At 40.4% G+C, this 16,800-nt stretch overlaps 1 protein-coding gene and 1 long non-coding RNA gene across 2 annotated transcripts in view; both read left to right on the forward strand.

The window, feature by feature from the left end:
- The window catches only part of LOC148543137 (uncharacterized), a 128,247-nt gene extending 122,264 nt beyond the window's left edge, over nucleotides 1-5,983 (forward strand). Inside the window, exons 3-4 of the long non-coding RNA XR_015871002.1 lie at nucleotides 2,731-2,775; nucleotides 5,885-5,983. This is a non-coding gene — a long non-coding RNA (uncharacterized LOC148543137). The remainder of the gene's footprint in view (nucleotides 1-2,730; nucleotides 2,776-5,884) is intronic.
- A 127-nt stretch (nucleotides 5,984-6,110) lies between these two features.
- The window catches only part of HIVEP2 (HIVEP zinc finger 2), a 32,836-nt gene continuing 22,146 nt past the window's right edge, over nucleotides 6,111-16,800 (forward strand). Inside the window, exons 1-2 of the mRNA XM_088455376.1 lie at nucleotides 6,111-11,318; nucleotides 14,494-14,645. Coding sequence (XP_088311502.1) covers nucleotides 6,201-11,318; nucleotides 14,494-14,645 — 5,270 coding nt within the window. The 5' untranslated portion in view covers nucleotides 6,111-6,200. The remainder of the gene's footprint in view (nucleotides 11,319-14,493; nucleotides 14,646-16,800) is intronic.

Genomic DNA, 16,800 nt, shown 5'->3' on the forward strand with positions numbered 1-16,800 from the left:
AAGATCTATGTTTTCAATGTGGCTGCAAAAAGGTTGAATTCAATGCCCTGTGAAACAATGAACTAATATATTGCACAGATGTTTTCTATGTCTTTCTCTATATATCTCTTATTTATTTTCATATACCTGTGCTGCTAAACTAATTGGCATCTCGCATAGCAATAACATTGTTTATTTGGAGACATATTGATTTTCCTGACCCATTGTGTAAGATGTGGAGGAGAAAAAATAACATCTCCGTTCTCAGAGTTGATTTTATTATCAGATTTTCCACATTTAAATTAGGAAGTGAAGTAATTTTAGCGCATCATGTAATGGACAACATCGCAGTGACCAAAAAATATTACGTACTTTTCTTCCTTATTGAAAGCCAATATAAATATGGGAACAAAGAGCTTAGAATAATATTTAGGTCGTATTACAATGTTCATTCCTTTTAATGTATTAAAAAAATAAGGCAAAATGCCATCGCAGCGTGTTATGGCAAATACTCCAGGACAGCTTGATGGTACATTAAATATTGAAATGGGTCAAAAAACATTACCATTTTACGCTTTAATAATAAAATGGTAATCTGGTGGATACTGAATTTACATTATCATTTTATGGGCCTGACCAAATGTATGATTTTATTTATATCTGTTTTTGCTTTGATTAAATACAATTTAAACAGGGGACATGACATCACTTTTTGATGATTTGGTATTAAAAATAACAGTTGCTTTTATTTTCAATAAATGAACCTTCTACTCTCTATTCCTGCTAGACCACAGTGGCTATAATTCCCAGTGCAGCTTTGTTAGTATTATTATTATGCATTACTGTGTGAATCATAAAAATGTTGGCATTGCTTGTCTAACTGACCATGCACCAAACCAAGGCTAGTCTTGGGCAACAGCTTTGCGAGGACACCCAACATACATTATGTCTGATAAACTACAGAAGGTGTCCCTCACATCATTTTAAACATTTTGTTTTCATTTGTGGTTCCCACTTTTAGAGAACTCTAAGCAGTAATGACATTTATGCATATGATGCATCATAGTCAAGTCATCCGAGAACAGGAAGCAGTTTTGCAGAATAGGCAAGCAAATTACTGTTTCTGCATTGACGTAAATAATGATACTCTACATTTCTAAATGTATACGTTTCATTATTTCACTATATTAAAGATGCTCTTTCAGCATTCCATTTTCTAAATCAGTCTGTGCATCACTGTGAATATTTTGCTTCTCAAGGAGATAAGTATTCAAAGCAGCTTTCTCAACAACTGGTCTGCTAAAAAAGGTGTTGATATAGTTCTTCTGAAACAATTTGAATTCTGTAACTACTCCACCTTGTTAGTGTTCTGGTTTATATACATTTTAACTCAACGTTTTAAAAATACTCAAGTGATGATAATATTAGTGTAAAGTTTTAATGTAATAATTTTGTGTTCAATAGTTAAATTTGTATATTTTAAGGAATAACGCCACTGTGAATTATTACACATATCAGCAGTCAGATTGGATTTCTGTGACCTGAATCATATTTGTCTATGGCTTTTTGCCTTTGCTCTGTGACTTGTATTATGCTTATCATTTCAGTGAAGAGCATTATCCTGAGCTGGGTACACACTAGGATGACGGTCCGCCATCCTATCTGACATTGGTTAGTGCAAACACACGTACCAATCATCGGCCCGATACGTTGTGATTGATGTCACAACTGGGCGGGCATTTACATGTGCCCGTCCAGTTTGCCTGTCAATCACAGGCGGCCTCTGCAGAATGTTTACGGGCGGTGGGCTGACTGACCGTACACACAGCACGATGCACCAGTACATCTGCAGTTATATTGGGTATCGGCTAACATATTGCTGGTACACACCTGCCGACGAGCTTGAGATATATCATTTGTATGGTTGATATGTCAGCCAGTGTTTAACCAGCATTAGTGAGATCACTTGACAAAAAAAACAGCCTAGCAGGAAAATGATTTGGACTTCTATGATACAAATTATTTTATCTGTTTCAGGGGTTAATTTACTAAACAGCGATTTTTAAGTCACTAACTTTCGGTGATTTTGCTATTGGATTTAAAGTGGGAAGCATTTTTTTTTCCCAATGGATTACACTTCAAAAATCCTGCCTTAAATCCTGTAGTATAACCACTGAAAAACGGGAAAATTTGCTAAATAAACCCCTAAGAGTTTTATAATATCTCATGCTTTGAGATTATATTGACAAACTTCTAAAAAATGATTTTGGGTGAGATGTGTTATTTTGGATACTTGTTTGAATTATACACTATGGAAATAAGGAAGTCACTTTGAATGAATGCTATTAACCATTTCTTCCATATATCAAAATTGCTTTACCTAGTCTTTTTGCACTGTGCAAATAAATGTACAATCCACATCACTACTTATAAACAGCATCTTAAAGTGTAGTAATGCAAAGGTGTAAAGAAACACGACAGGTAAAGATCAGTGTAATAACACCGAGAGTCTTGCAGAGAGCAAATAGCTAACTTTCACTGTTCATTTCCTGTGCTTGTTATTCTTGGCAGCTGGGTGCAATGATTTTCATTATGCAAACATGAGGTCTGCCCAAAAACTTACGTGTAGAGGAATTAAAAAAGTTTAGTATATTCTCACATGCTTTTTATGGTCGCAGGACTTCTTTACTGATTCAAGTAAAACTAATTACTTTTTAATTTTAATGAAATGCTTATTCTTCTCTTTTACAGACAACTTCAGCACAACCATGTGTGTGAAATTCCTGATGGAAACAGGTACATAAAATACTTGTTTTTCTTGCCTTTGATCACAGTAGATGTACTGTAATAATGTATAGTGTGTTACTATGACAGGATGTACTACTACAGCTATAGGTAAAACCTATCAGTGTGGTTAGTGTACTCTCCCCCATAACTGCAGCATATTTAATGTGACAGAATTGTGCGTGTAAGATGATGAAAGGATACTAAACTTACACATAACAACTGTAATAAATTATTAAGACCAAAAAATAACTAATTGATGGCTGTTCTCTTGTAAAGTCATAAACAGCAATGCCTTAATTAGTCTTAAGGAGAACTAAAAATATCTTCAGATGTTCTGAAATACATTTTTCATCCAGTAACTCCATTCATATATTTGTAATCACTACTCTGTCTTCAAAGCAAATACCTGGGACACTTTACTGTAGGAATATTGGATAACCAGACAATGTCTGACTATTATGATCTGAGAGAGGAACACTTACCAGATTCATAAGTAACTCTTCTAGAACAGTATTTCAGCCATGCTGTCATTTTTCTGAGTCTACTGTGTGAACTGAGGGCATACATCAAACCTACAGCTTGCTATAAAGACTATTATATAATCTGAATGTGATAGTAAAACCAAAATACCACTAAGCCTAAAATATATAGTTTATCCCATATGAAAAGATATCTTGTAACATTCACAAATATATTTACAAAAGTTCAAATGGGAACTTGAAATATTTGACAGAATATTTACATTTAGGGGCATATGTATCAAAGCTTGATGGGAGATAAAATTGTGAGATATATATCACCAACCAATCAGCTTCTAACTTACATTTTGCAGGCTGTGTTTAAGAAATTATAGTTTGGAGATGATTGGTTGGCGATATATATTTCACAATTTTATCTCACATCGAGTTTTGATACATAGTCTGCAGCTGAGTGCGAGCTATTGTTCTCCGATACCAGATATTTCAGGCTGACTGTAGTGTCCTTTAATAGACTTAAGTACAGGACGCCATGGATCATAAAATAATCTCATATGACTTCTGTTTAAAGAAATATTGAACTTATATATATTGGAGAATGTTAGTAGTAGCTGTGTTCAGGGGCGCCGAAAGGGGGAGGAGCATGTACTATTTACCCAGGCTTCCTGACGGGCCCGGTGGGGGCCCGGGACCGGCGCCACCCCCCCTCCCTTCTCTCTCCCTCAAAGCATCCCAGCACAGAGCATGTGCTGAGCTGCAGTGGGAGACTGCTCGTGGCTGCTGAGCAGCAGCCACAGCAGTCTCCAATGCCTGTGGGGGGGGGTGCGATCACACTGATCACGCCCCCCTGGCTTTGCGCCGGGCTGAAGGGCTCACAGTGCCCCCCCTCCCCAGCATGCGAAGCTGCGCTGCTAAAGTGTTTTTTTTGGGGGGGTTTGCTCAAGGTGGTGTGGCTGCGCCTCCCGCGATTAGGCCGCGCCCTCCTCTGTACCTGGGCCCTGGAGGGCTCTCTACTGCCCTGGCTGTGTTGTAAGGGAACCCGCATTTTAGGTTCAGGGGCTCTTTTACAAAAGTTTGACTTATGCCGGGTACACCCAAGATGACGCGTGTACCCGGCCGACGCATGATGCGATGAACGACATATGGTGTGGTTGTTCTTCACCAACCGTCTCCACATGCATGGAGTCATTCATCAAATTGACAGATTGAGCATCATTTAGTCTCGATTTGACGATGCGAGGAACGACCCCGCAGGAGCGCTCATGGTGCGACACAGTGCATACAAATTTGCCGACATGGACGAGATGTCGGACTGATCCCGCCGGATCGGGTGACATATCGTCTAGTGTGTACACACCTTAAGGCTGCGTACACATCTAAAGATATATATGTCCAATATGTCTGGTGGCCAAATAAATAGAAATTAACCAGTATTGCGCAGTTAACCTGAACATGTGCAGCTCCTATACACACTTAAAAACAAGTGAAACACCAGGTACTTGTGAAATCATATGCAATTCTAAAAAGGTAAGTGAATAGATGATAGCGCTCTAGCCTTGGATCCGGGCAATAGACATTTATAACTACGTTTGCTCACACCATCAACTATATGAACCAGGGGGCTTATATATATTTTATTGTTTATCCAATTGTCCTTGGAAACATTTTGTGGACTTGACATTAAATTGTGTGGAATTTTTACTGTATTTTATGTTATATTTTGTCATCAAATAAATGTATCTTTATTCTCTTTAATTTTAGTCTTAATATATTTTTATGACTAAAGGGATAATATATTGTGATTTATAATATTCACATATATTCTATGTCCTTCCTGAACAGAGCACTATCATCTACTCACTTACCTTTTTAGTATTGCAATCTGTCTGGTGGTTAAGAAAATCTGGTCTGTTTTCCAGTGTTTGGGAGCAAATTTCTATTGTCATTTGCTCTCATACATTACCAGATTTTCCATCCCACCAGACAGATTGGACAGATAGATATATCTTTACTAAACAGAATGATGGCAGAATTCTCCAGATATTTAAATTTGTGTTATTGAGGCAAATTACAGAATTTACTTATGTGATTGTTTGAAGAAACCAGGGACATAGGAATGCAGTTAAAGAAGTAGTATGGAATCAAAAATACAAGTTATATTAAAAGAGGTAATGATGCTCATTATGGGGTAGACATTTTCTTTGTATACAAAACAGACTTCACAGACTTTTTGTTAGTAAGTCAGTTGAAATGTATTGCAGGAAGACCATGTGAGCCTTAAGGTAGTGTAATGCAGGTACTTTTCACTTCATATTCAAAGCGCCATTTGTAATCGCTTCCGATTGAAATAATTGATTTCTAGGTATAAGACAGGTTGGATGCTTTTTTTTATAATTCAAGCAGTATTGCAAATACTATCATTAGCCATTTGGACAAGGGTACCCAAAAAACCCACAAAAAACACACTTTCCAATTGAAATATATAGAATTTCAGCAGACCCTGTCACACAGCGCTTTAAGCACTCATTATAAGCTATGAGCTGTAAAAGTGCTGTATTTTTTCTGTTGCTATAAATTATTGTTCTTATGTATGTTCCTGCAATTATGTAGGTAATTAATACATTGATTTATTTGTCTTTTAGGTTATACATCAACGTTGTCAACGCCTAGAACTGCACTTTAGTGGCTGAGCAGATCTACCCGGAGTTTCCATATCTTGCTCAGCATATATCAAGAATCATCAAGGCCATACTTGAGAATCTTATGGTCATGCATGACCCATTCATTTAATACATATATACTATTACATGGGAACGTTTATACAGACACAAAGTAGCTGACTTGAAAAGAACTATGGTGAAAATGGGAGTGACACTGATTTAACGAGCGAAGTCAGTCACACTCCATGTGTCTGTATAGCATTAAAGTAAGCTAACACTGAAGACCAAGTGAATCAAAATGGACTCAGGAGACACTGTATTAGGGCAAGAAACTACCTCAAGGTGTGGAGAATCTGACAAAGTATCAAGCAGATGGAGACAAGAGAATCCAGCCATTGTTACAATGAGCACTTTTGACAGTCAAGAAGTAGAAAGGCAGCCGCAAGTTAATCCTGAGCATAATATAAACTCAGCATCAGTACAGCATTATAGCTCTTTGAAAGCAGGATCACAAAATGAAACTACCCCGCAATTGCCAGAAAAGCAATATACACAGAAGCGTTCTGGCTCCTATACTCATCGGCACTCACTTTCTTTTCCCCAACACACTCTTCACCCACAAAGGTTAGTGCACAGCATGAAGCCTCACCAGAGTCTTGAAGGGCATGCCTACCCTTATCATAGTCACTTGCCTGTTCCTTCAGAAGACTTATTCTTTCGAATGCATGGACACAGTGCATCATTCTCCAGGAAGAAGTTTTCAGCACTTGCATCTTCATACAGCCAATATTCACAAAAATCTATTGAACAGACAGAAGACACATACAAAAAGGAGCAAAAGCCCAAAAAACCTGGCAAGTATATATGTCCGTATTGTACACGGGCTTGTGCCAAACCAAGCGTGCTGAAGAAACATATAAGATCTCACACGGGAGAGCGTCCATACCCATGTGTACCCTGTGGTTTCTCCTTCAAAACAAAAAGCAACTTATATAAGCACAGGAAGTCACATGCACATGCCATTAAAGCTGGGTTAGTTCCTTTTACAGACTCTGCTGTTTCCAAGTTAGATTTAGAGGCATCCTGCATTGACGTAGAAACTGAAATACATTCTGATGGAGAACAGAGCACAGACACTGATGAAGAGACATTGTTATTAGTTGAAGACTCTGAAAAATTGAGCCCCATTTCACAAATTCCAGTTGATATTGGTGTTAGAGGTGGGGAATATTTAGATACAGGTTTCCATACTTCAGAAGAATCTTTAGGAGGCTCTATAAAAGTGCCAATTCTGATAGTCCCAAAAAGAGGCATTCATATACCAAGTGAAAGCTCTCATTATGTGGCATCTGATTTAATGCACAGCCCATCAATAAGTGGAAAAAGTGATGAACCACATACTGCCAGGCAAAAACTTGCACTAAAACTTACGGAAAAGAAAGGGCATGACTCAGAGAAGTCCTTAAATCTTTTGAGCCCACATAGTAAAGGAAGCACAGATTCGGGTTACTTTTCACGTTCAGAAAGTGCAGAGCAGAATATAAGCCCTCCAAATACCAATGCAACCTCTTATGAAGAAATTATTTTTGGTAAATACTGTAGACTGAGCCCCAGATCTTCACTACAAAGTCAAGAAGCCAACATATCAATTGTCAATGCCAGTATGATTGAAGAACACATCTCACAGTTCATGACAAAGAGGGAAGGATTTTTAGAACATAGCAAGTTAAAAAGTATAAAGACAAGGTTATCTGGCATTCATTCTTCTGAATTGCAAAAATCACACCTTATTGCAGACTCTGTTGAAAGTGACTCTAAAGTATATCCAGAAATGCAGCAGGGCCAAACAGCATTACTTCTAGATGCTTCCGGGGATACATCACCACTTATAAGAAGCAACTCAATGCCAACATCTTCTGGAGCAAGTTTAAGCATCCCTCCATCTATAAGAGGAAGTCACTCATTTGATGAATGCATAACAGGTTCTGATGATGTATTTTATCCAGGTACAACAGGTATTCCTCATCAACGACTGCTTAGGAGGCAAGGTGCTTTTGAGTTACCATTGGTCTTAGAAGGTCACTCTGATTTTGATGCATATACGAGAATGTCTAAAAATGCAGCTGCTGCCTACTGCAGGAAAACAATGCATGAGACATCTCTTTCTTCAAAAGAAAAGAAAATATCTTCAGTGTATGAATACCATGTCTCAGGAATGCATCACAAAAGGTGGGATGAACATGATGCTCACAAACAGGGATATAGAGATAGGCAGTACATAGGTGGCATGAAACCAGGAGCTGAATACTTTATAGATGTTACAGCTCCTTCACCCCATCGGTTTGGAACAATGATTGAAAACAGAAAGCGCAGGAAAGAGAAGAGTGTTGGAGATGAGGAAGATGTTTCTATGCCTTGTAGTGCAGTAAGCAGCTCAGCAGGCAGTCCTGTCATCTTGGATTCTGATTTAAAATCTCAGAGTCAAGAATCTCCAAGGGTTGGATTTTCTATTGGAGGGCAAGAGTATATATACAGTGGGCCACAAGACCGTTTTGACATTTGTAGATCACATCAACAAATGGACAGTCCTGTACCGTTATTAGATGAGTCCTCTTCAGACACAGATAAATTAACAGACATAATCAGTAGGAAACCTCCTGGTAATGTCATATCAGTCATTCAACATACTAACTCTTTGAGCAGACCTAACTCTTTTGAAAGGTCTGAGTCAACAGAACTTCTAACTAGCCAGTCAGATAAAGCCTGCTCACCTTCTGAGACTTGTGACAATGGAAATACAATGTCCTCTATGAGTCCAGACTGGACTCAGGCACCAGATATTATTGAATCAACAGGCAGGCCTTCTCCATCTCAACACCCCCAACAATCTACATATCATATGCCACCCAAACTGGTTCGCCAACACAATATCACTGTACCTGAGATTCGTGTTACAGAGGAACCAGACAAACCTGAGAAAGAGCCAGAGATTCCTGTTAAAGAGCCTGAAAAGCCACCAGAAGAATTCCAATGGCCCCAAAGAAGTGAAACTCTTTCACAACTTCCTGCAGAGAAATTGCCTCCAAAAAAGAAACGTCTTCGTTTGGCTGATATGGAGAATTCATCTGGAGAATCCAGCTTTGAGTCAACAGGTACAAGTCTTTCTCGTAGCCCAAGTCAGGAGAGTAATTTGTCCCACAGCTCAAGCTTTTCAATGTCTTTTGAGAGAGAAGAAATCATTAAATCTATAGTCCCTACTAAGCAGGATGAAATTGGAAGGCCCCCAGAGTTCTTAACTGTTCCACCTGGAGTTTATTCCCTTTCCGTACCTAGCCACCACCATCAGAAAGAAATGAGACGCTCTTCTTCTGAGCAAATACCATGTCCTAGTCTAACTGAAATCCCTGAAATTCGAAGTAAGTCTTTTGACTATGGAAATCTAACTCATGCCTCAGTCCCAGGTGCCATCACTACAACTTTGTCTCCAGCCCGTGAACGGAAGAAATGCTTTCTTGTTCGTCAAGCTTCTTTTAGTGGTTTCCCTGAAAATACTCAGACAGAGCAAGAACTTGGAAATCAAGAACAATCTGATCAAACATATAGCAGTCGTAAGTCATCACAGATTGCTTGGCAGCATTCTCCTTCATCTTCAATGTCAATTTCCACAAATCTTCCTGATGAAGCTGGAAATCTAGCTGTTGTCACCTCTGCACAACCTACATGTACCTCATCTCATTATTCACAACAGTCCTTTACTAGCCATGATACAGTAAGAAATCCTGGGGGACCTCAGTCCTCTTATGTCCCCAAGAGACATTTGCTAGAACAGCAGCATTCATTTACACAGCCTGAGAAAATGTTATATCCACCAGTTCACAATACATTTCAGATACCTTACACTTCTGTATGCATGGCTCAAATGCCAGCTCATCATCCTCTTTTGTGGCCATCTTGCATAGATCCTTTGCAAAGACATTTCCAACATCATTTGCAAAATACATATTTTAAACCATCTGCCAGCTCTGAATTGCACTCTTCCTATTACCTTGATACTCAAGATCCTATTGCATGTAAACCTCTTAATTATCTGCATAGTATGGAAAAAGGCTATCAGCCATACTTAGAGACATCATCCTCATCATCTAAGAAATCTAAAAATAGTCTTTCAAAACTACATAGAGATCACAGTGGTGGATCAAGTGACTCCTCTTCTGACCAGCAATTATCTGTCTTACCAAGAGTTGGCTCTCTTCAAGCTCTGGCAGGGCCTGTAGTTCCAGTTAGAATTGAGACACATGTGCCATCATATGGAAGTGTTATGTACACTAGCATTTCACAAATTCTTGTTACACACTCACAAACCCATAGCCCTTCCATAGTCATTTGTAAAGTGGATGGAAGTACATCACAAAGGATAATGGCAACAAACGCATCTATGAGAGATATGGGATTCAACATTGCTCATATGCTAGCACCTTGTGGTGATCTGGAACAATATCCTCTGTGGAAAGTGCCACGTACATTGCCACTGGGCTTAGACTCTGCAATCCCATTATGCTTGGTGTCCACCTCTGACAGTGCATCTACTTTTGGGGGTGGCAAACGTGTGCTTTCCCCTGCAAGTAGTTTAGAACTTTTCATGGAAACAAAGCAGCAGAAAAGAGTGAAGGAGGAAAAGATGTATGGACAAATTGTTAAAGAACTAAGTGCAGTAGAACTTACTAATTCTGACATAAAAAAAGATTTGTCAAGAACCTCAAAGCCTCAGTTGGTGAGACAAGGTCGCACCACGGAGCAAAAGGACGGACTTACTTCTGTCGCACAAACTCCATCACCATCATTGTCAAATTCACCACTCAGCACATCATCTTGTGTGGAAACATCGTTGCCCGAGAGTAAGTGCGGTGATGCTCCAGAGGGGCGAATGTCACCAGATGAATTTTATAATGAGGATACTGCTTCAGACATGAGCTTAAGCCCGCAGAGGACAACAGGTGAAATTCTTGAGGATGAGCCACTTACAAACAAAAATCTGTCTGTAGGAATTCTAATGCAGGTGCCAGAGAGAACCTGTGCAGCTGAAGGAACTTCAAGTATATTAATAAAAGATCGATCAGAAGTTCAGCATATCCCTCAGTTTCCCAGTCTACGAACTACTACCACTGTTAGCTGGTGTTTTCTCAATTATGCCAAGCCTAGCCACACAGAACAGGAATCATTAAAGTCATCTGTTTATGCTGCGTGGTGTATTAGTTCTTGCAATCCCAACCCTGCAGGGCTCAGTACAAGAACATCATTAGCACTTCTGAAATCCAAGCAAAAGAATGCACTAGAAATCTACACCATGGCTGCTATGCATAGATCTGGGGCTGGCAAACTAACTTCTTCAAGTGTATGGAAACTGCAGTTTGCACAGGTAATACAATCATACAACAGTATTTTTGTAGCTTGTTAGAGATGTAAAGGTACCTAGCCATATTATCAGGCAACATACAGATGTCTATCAATAATAGCGAATATTGGGCCTGATTCAGACCCACTCGCGAGCGGCTGTCCGCTCGCAAGTGGGTCGATGTTCTGGACTGAGCATGCGCACGACGGAGGGAGCTCCGTCGTGCGCATGCGCCAGACGCGACGAGCGAAGGAAAGTCCTTCGCTCGTTGTGTCTGATCAAAGGGGGCGTGCTGTCGATGTTGATTGACAGCACGCCCCCTTTGGTAGGCGTGCCGGGGGCGTGCCTCCCTGACGGGGGCGTTCCCACGGGAACGCCTCCCGTCAGAAGCCGGCCCACTGACATCACTAGTGATGTCAGTGGGAGTGATTTTGGCTCTGATAGAGCCAAAATCACTCCGGAGCTTGCGGTTGAAAACCTCAACCGTAGGCTCCGGCTCGCAGTTTCGATGGTCGCGATGGTCAAGACCATCGCGGCCATCAAACTGCACGCTCGTATAGCCTGTGGGTGGTGACCCACAGCTATACGAGCGTCCGAGAGGACGCTCCATTTTCATGGAGGCCGGCCCTCATTCAGAGCGTGCGCTCTGCTCAGAGCGTACGGCTCTGAGTGAGGGCCATAATTTGGTTTGAAAATTATAGCAATGTACATTTTTTCCTATTCTAAATAATTATTAATAGAAATACTAATGTCCATTTCCAAAATATAAAAGTAGAAATCAGATCATTGGCACTTTAACATTACCTAGTGCTCAGATTTATTATTGGCAGTAACAGACTATACTATACTGTATGTGCATGTTATAGGCTGCCCTTAGTAATAACACTTTCAACAGGGTTTCTGTTGTTCCATATATTTAGTTTAGTCCTCCTGTAACTGAAGCATAAAGGGATTTGACAGGTTTCTTAGAAGCAGGAAAAGGAAATAAGGAACTAGTACAGTAGCACTGGTTTTCTCATGCAATATACTATAAGCAACTATATTCTGTATTAACAATAATATTTATTAAAACATATGAAAAAAAACATTTAAGCAAATGAACACATCTAAAGAGATGCAGTACAGAAGGTTTATAATAAAATATGACTGGAGTTAGGCTGGTCATGGCTGTGAGTAATAGGTTAGTAACACATGCAACAATGAGTTAATAGCAGGAACAGGTTCGTAGTATATATTCTGAAGCAAAAGTGGTTGATGTGTCCTTGGAGATAATAACTAATAAGATTTGCACTTAGTAGTAGCAGTTGCAAAAGTCAGTTAGTTACAGAAGCAAAGCTACTATGTACATAAGTTCTTAAAGCGAACCATTTGATATATCCATGATAATAACCAGCTTGATAATTGGGGTGGTTTTGACACTGTGTCAGCTAAACCATAATAATAACTATATCACCAGGGTCTGCAGACACATGAATGCCTTATCCAAGCCAGAATAATGTTCTTCATAATAAAGGACAGTATAATACCTGTACATCAGGCTGAAGATCTCACCCTCCAAGGCAATGTAAAAACAGCCGGTCTGGCAGGAGCTGTTGTGAAAGCAGGATATTACTGCCCAACTGCCAGCAAGCCGGGAGCCCGGCGGGGAGGAGATTAAATGCACTCAACTGCTTGTCACTCTGAAAAGAGAGTAGTGCCACTCATCCTGCCCGCAAAACATGAGCTCGGGCAAAGGACGGATTAGTTATAAGCAGCCGCCGGTTCCACAGTATGTAACTCGGGCAGCCGTCACTGTAATGGCCACGTCCGCCGCGTTTCGTTACAATGGTCCTGCGACTTTTTCTTAGAAGCAGAGACGGGAATTTTCTATTTCTAATGCTCACGTGTCAGACATTTTACATTTTATAAAACATAGTGGTTTACCTACTGTTGGGATATGGGCACAAGATGAAGATGACATAAATAAAAGTATATGGGCTCTGTGTTCCATACTTCTAATTTAAGCACCTTACATTTACTGTAGGCCTGGACAGAATTTTTGAGAGCATATTGATATATAAAAATAAAAATGGAGGAAAAAACTCAAGCACCCACATCATCCACAGAGTTGGCTCCAATGCTGCCTCCATCCCATGCATGACAGTGAGGTCCACAGCAATACTTGAGTCTGTGGATGCGGCTTGCAGGAAGTAGTACAATGAATGCTTTCCAATCAAATATTTTTTACAAAAGCTTCAATGGAGATTGGTCATTAATGTGTATTTTATATATATTATTTACAGATATTATCAATATATTAACATGTATTTTATGTATAAACAGCAGAATATAATATTTGTATAAACAGTGGGTTATGATTATTTTGTTCTAAATCTGTACTTGTTGCCTACAGAAGATGATAAGTTATGGTATATTTGTTTCAATTTGTGGTTTAGAAACAAAACGTAACATCCTATTACCAAAATGTCATGTGACAAATTGTGGGGCTTTGCACTTACTGGGCCTGATAAAGAAGTGGGCTGCGATAATATGCAAATGCTAGTTTCAGCCTTCTCCTTGTGTAGTAGCCTGTGTCTGTATGAGCAAGCCCTGAGGCGCCCACTTTCAGCCTCTCTGCACTCTGTAACTACATTAGTGATTCTTGACAAGCCAACATCGGCACAACATCGCGTGCACCATCAACACTATGGCAGTGCATGCCTATGTGGCTGCGACTATGCGCCGTGGCTGCGACTATGAACATGTTCATGAGACAGACTAATTTTGTGTTTACTTCAGGCCACCACTCAGACACCCCAATCACTTTGCCGCCCCTTATCTGTCCCAGTCCCACCGTCTGTCCCAGTCCTAACAGCTTGTTTGTGCATAAACTCTGTGTAACGCATACTTTGCAGGGCTTTTCAGGACTTTTCGCACATGGACAGTTGCAAATAATGTCTCGGCTATGTGAACATTGGCAATGCATTTAATTGCGTACATCTCTGCATCAGGCACAATGCCGCATAGCTCAACACGGGCTTAGCTCTCAGGAAAGCAATTCTTTCTGTATAGTGCATCTGCCTTGAGGGCCAGTGACCACGTGTTGCTTACCACTGATCCAGCTCATCAGATACTACAGGCTCAGTGAGCACTCCTATATGGCACTGAGAGAGTTTAGAGAGCATACAACAACTTTCCTGTTATTTATTTTATGACTTAGATGAAACCTGAGCGGTCCCTCCTGGTTAGCAGTAAACTTGAAAAGAAGACGGCAGGAAACAGCAAAGAGAGGACAAAGGGAGAAAGTCATGGAGAGAAAGAAATGACAGCTAAACAAACAGAACCAATACGGATTAAAATATTTGAAGGAGGGTAAGATAACAATCATTTATTTATTGTAAGTAAAAGGACCTGTTGGATATGCAGTTATCTTTCTCTACATCGGGAATATTGGAATATCTGTGCCACAGTTTTATTAACAGAAGTTTCCAGCATATGATTTAAGATTATTAGAACTACATTTCTTAAATGCAAGTTGGTTCATTATGAAAGGACATGTTAACTACTATATGTTTATAAATATAAATCAGGCAACCAACATCTTCTGGTAAACTAGTATGGATAAAACAACAGATGTACATTGTGGTTGTGTAAAGACTAAGAGAACCCAAAGGCCACTATCTCTGGCTTGCATTGTACCTGCCCCTTGGGATAACACAGCTCCCTGTGTGTTGCCTTTTTCTGTTCAGTAATATATTGCTTGCAGAAGCATAACTACTTGTCTGTGGAAGTTCATGAGTACTACTATTTGCATAATATAGTGCTTCATCGTAATCTGCAACTTCTTTTCTTAGTTTACTGGATATGTTGAAACACTCTTCTGTTTTGTTCAGTTGCCATAAATGACAGAAAACTTTTCTAGTATCTTTATTTCATGTCTCATTACACTTTATTGTAGGTTCATGTAGATTTATAGTGGATTTATATGGAATGGGTTTATGGCATACATGGCGACATTTTATATCTCCTCTCAGAGACAAGCCTGGAGAGGAGACGCAGCTGGCCTCTTAGGGGGGCGAGGCCAGGCTCTTATGTCATTAGGCCCTGCCCCCGTCACAGTACAATGCTGCAAATCGCAGAACCGCGAGGAGGGGATGGGGCTAAATGATGCGTTGCTGCGTCATTTAGCCCCACCCGCACCATACTGAGCTGCGATTCCCAGTAATTATCTCCCCATCCTACCTACTTCACTAAGGAGTGGGTGGGATGCAGGAGCTCCGGACACTCTTCTGGGGGTGCGGCGGGCAACCCGAAAATTTGGGAGCCTCCCGCAACTTCCGGGAGAGTAGGTAAGTTTGGTTTATGGCCTACTGTTTAATGTAATATTTACTATACCAGCTTGTGATAACTTTAGAATTACATGTACATCTGTTGATTCAAATTTAATTGACCTTAACTAAAAGTCCTAGTAATAACTGGCGCCGCAGAGCAGCAAAAATCACTGGTAAAATGGCGGCGGCCATTTTCCCGGTGACTCGCGCATGCGCAGTAGATTCTGGCACTAAGACAGAATCTGCTGCCAGTGCTGCACCATGGGACTGCCGGAAAGAAGAAGGGGTCCGCACTCAGTTTGCGCACGGTCCCCCTCCTCTCTTAAAACGCCTCTGCCTGTACCCATAGGCTAGGGCGCAACTAACAGGTTTAGAGCCACTGCAAGAGGATGCAAAGGAAAGACAAAGATGAAGGGCAGAGAGTTCAAGGAGGATGTAAATGAGTGCAGCTGGTGAGCAAGAATGGTATATGATGAGACAGGAGGGCCCTGCTCGTAGGAGCTTACATACTAAAGTTTGTGGAGACACACAGATAACACAGGGGAGCTGAGGGCAGGTAGCAAGAGTGGGGGAGATGGAGGATGACAGAGGGTGAGGTGAACTTTGTGGCAACAAAGTTAAGCAATGGGCTTGTATGCTTTTATGAACAGGTGGGTTTTCAGCGCCTGTTTGAAGCTATGCAGGCTAGGAGATAGTATGATAGAACAAGGGAGAACATTCCAGTAATGGGGGGCAGCATGTGAGAAATCTTGGATTCGGGAGTTACTATGATAACTATATATCATTTGAGGCTGTGACACACACACCTTGGTGGGAATTTTTTGTAGTGAAATGCAATTGGCTGTGTAACACTTCGCAATCCCCCACATATCAGAACAAGCGTCCTGATCAACAGTCATCCAAAATCAGGACGGAAATGAATGAGACCTACTGTGACTGTCATTATATTTTGCACTGTGACAGGACAAGTTTAGGGACTCTTTGGTATAGAAGTATGGTGGTAAAAGTGGTGGGATGTATTGTGTGCCTACAGTCTGCAATGATGTCATTCCAGCCTGGTTTGAATCATTTATTAGTTGTGGCGGAGGATTAATCCTGGCCTCCTTTCTGAGACTGAGGTGTTCTTGTGGGAGAGATTTGGCATTTATATTGATTTTAAAAGAATAACAGCACATTCAATTAAATATCTGCCTATT

This window comes from Taudactylus pleione, unplaced genomic scaffold (assembly GCF_031769625.1).
Source record: "Taudactylus pleione unplaced genomic scaffold, aTauple2 ptg000006l, whole genome shotgun sequence".
Classification (NCBI taxonomy): domain Eukaryota; kingdom Metazoa; phylum Chordata; class Amphibia; order Anura; family Myobatrachidae; genus Taudactylus; species Taudactylus pleione.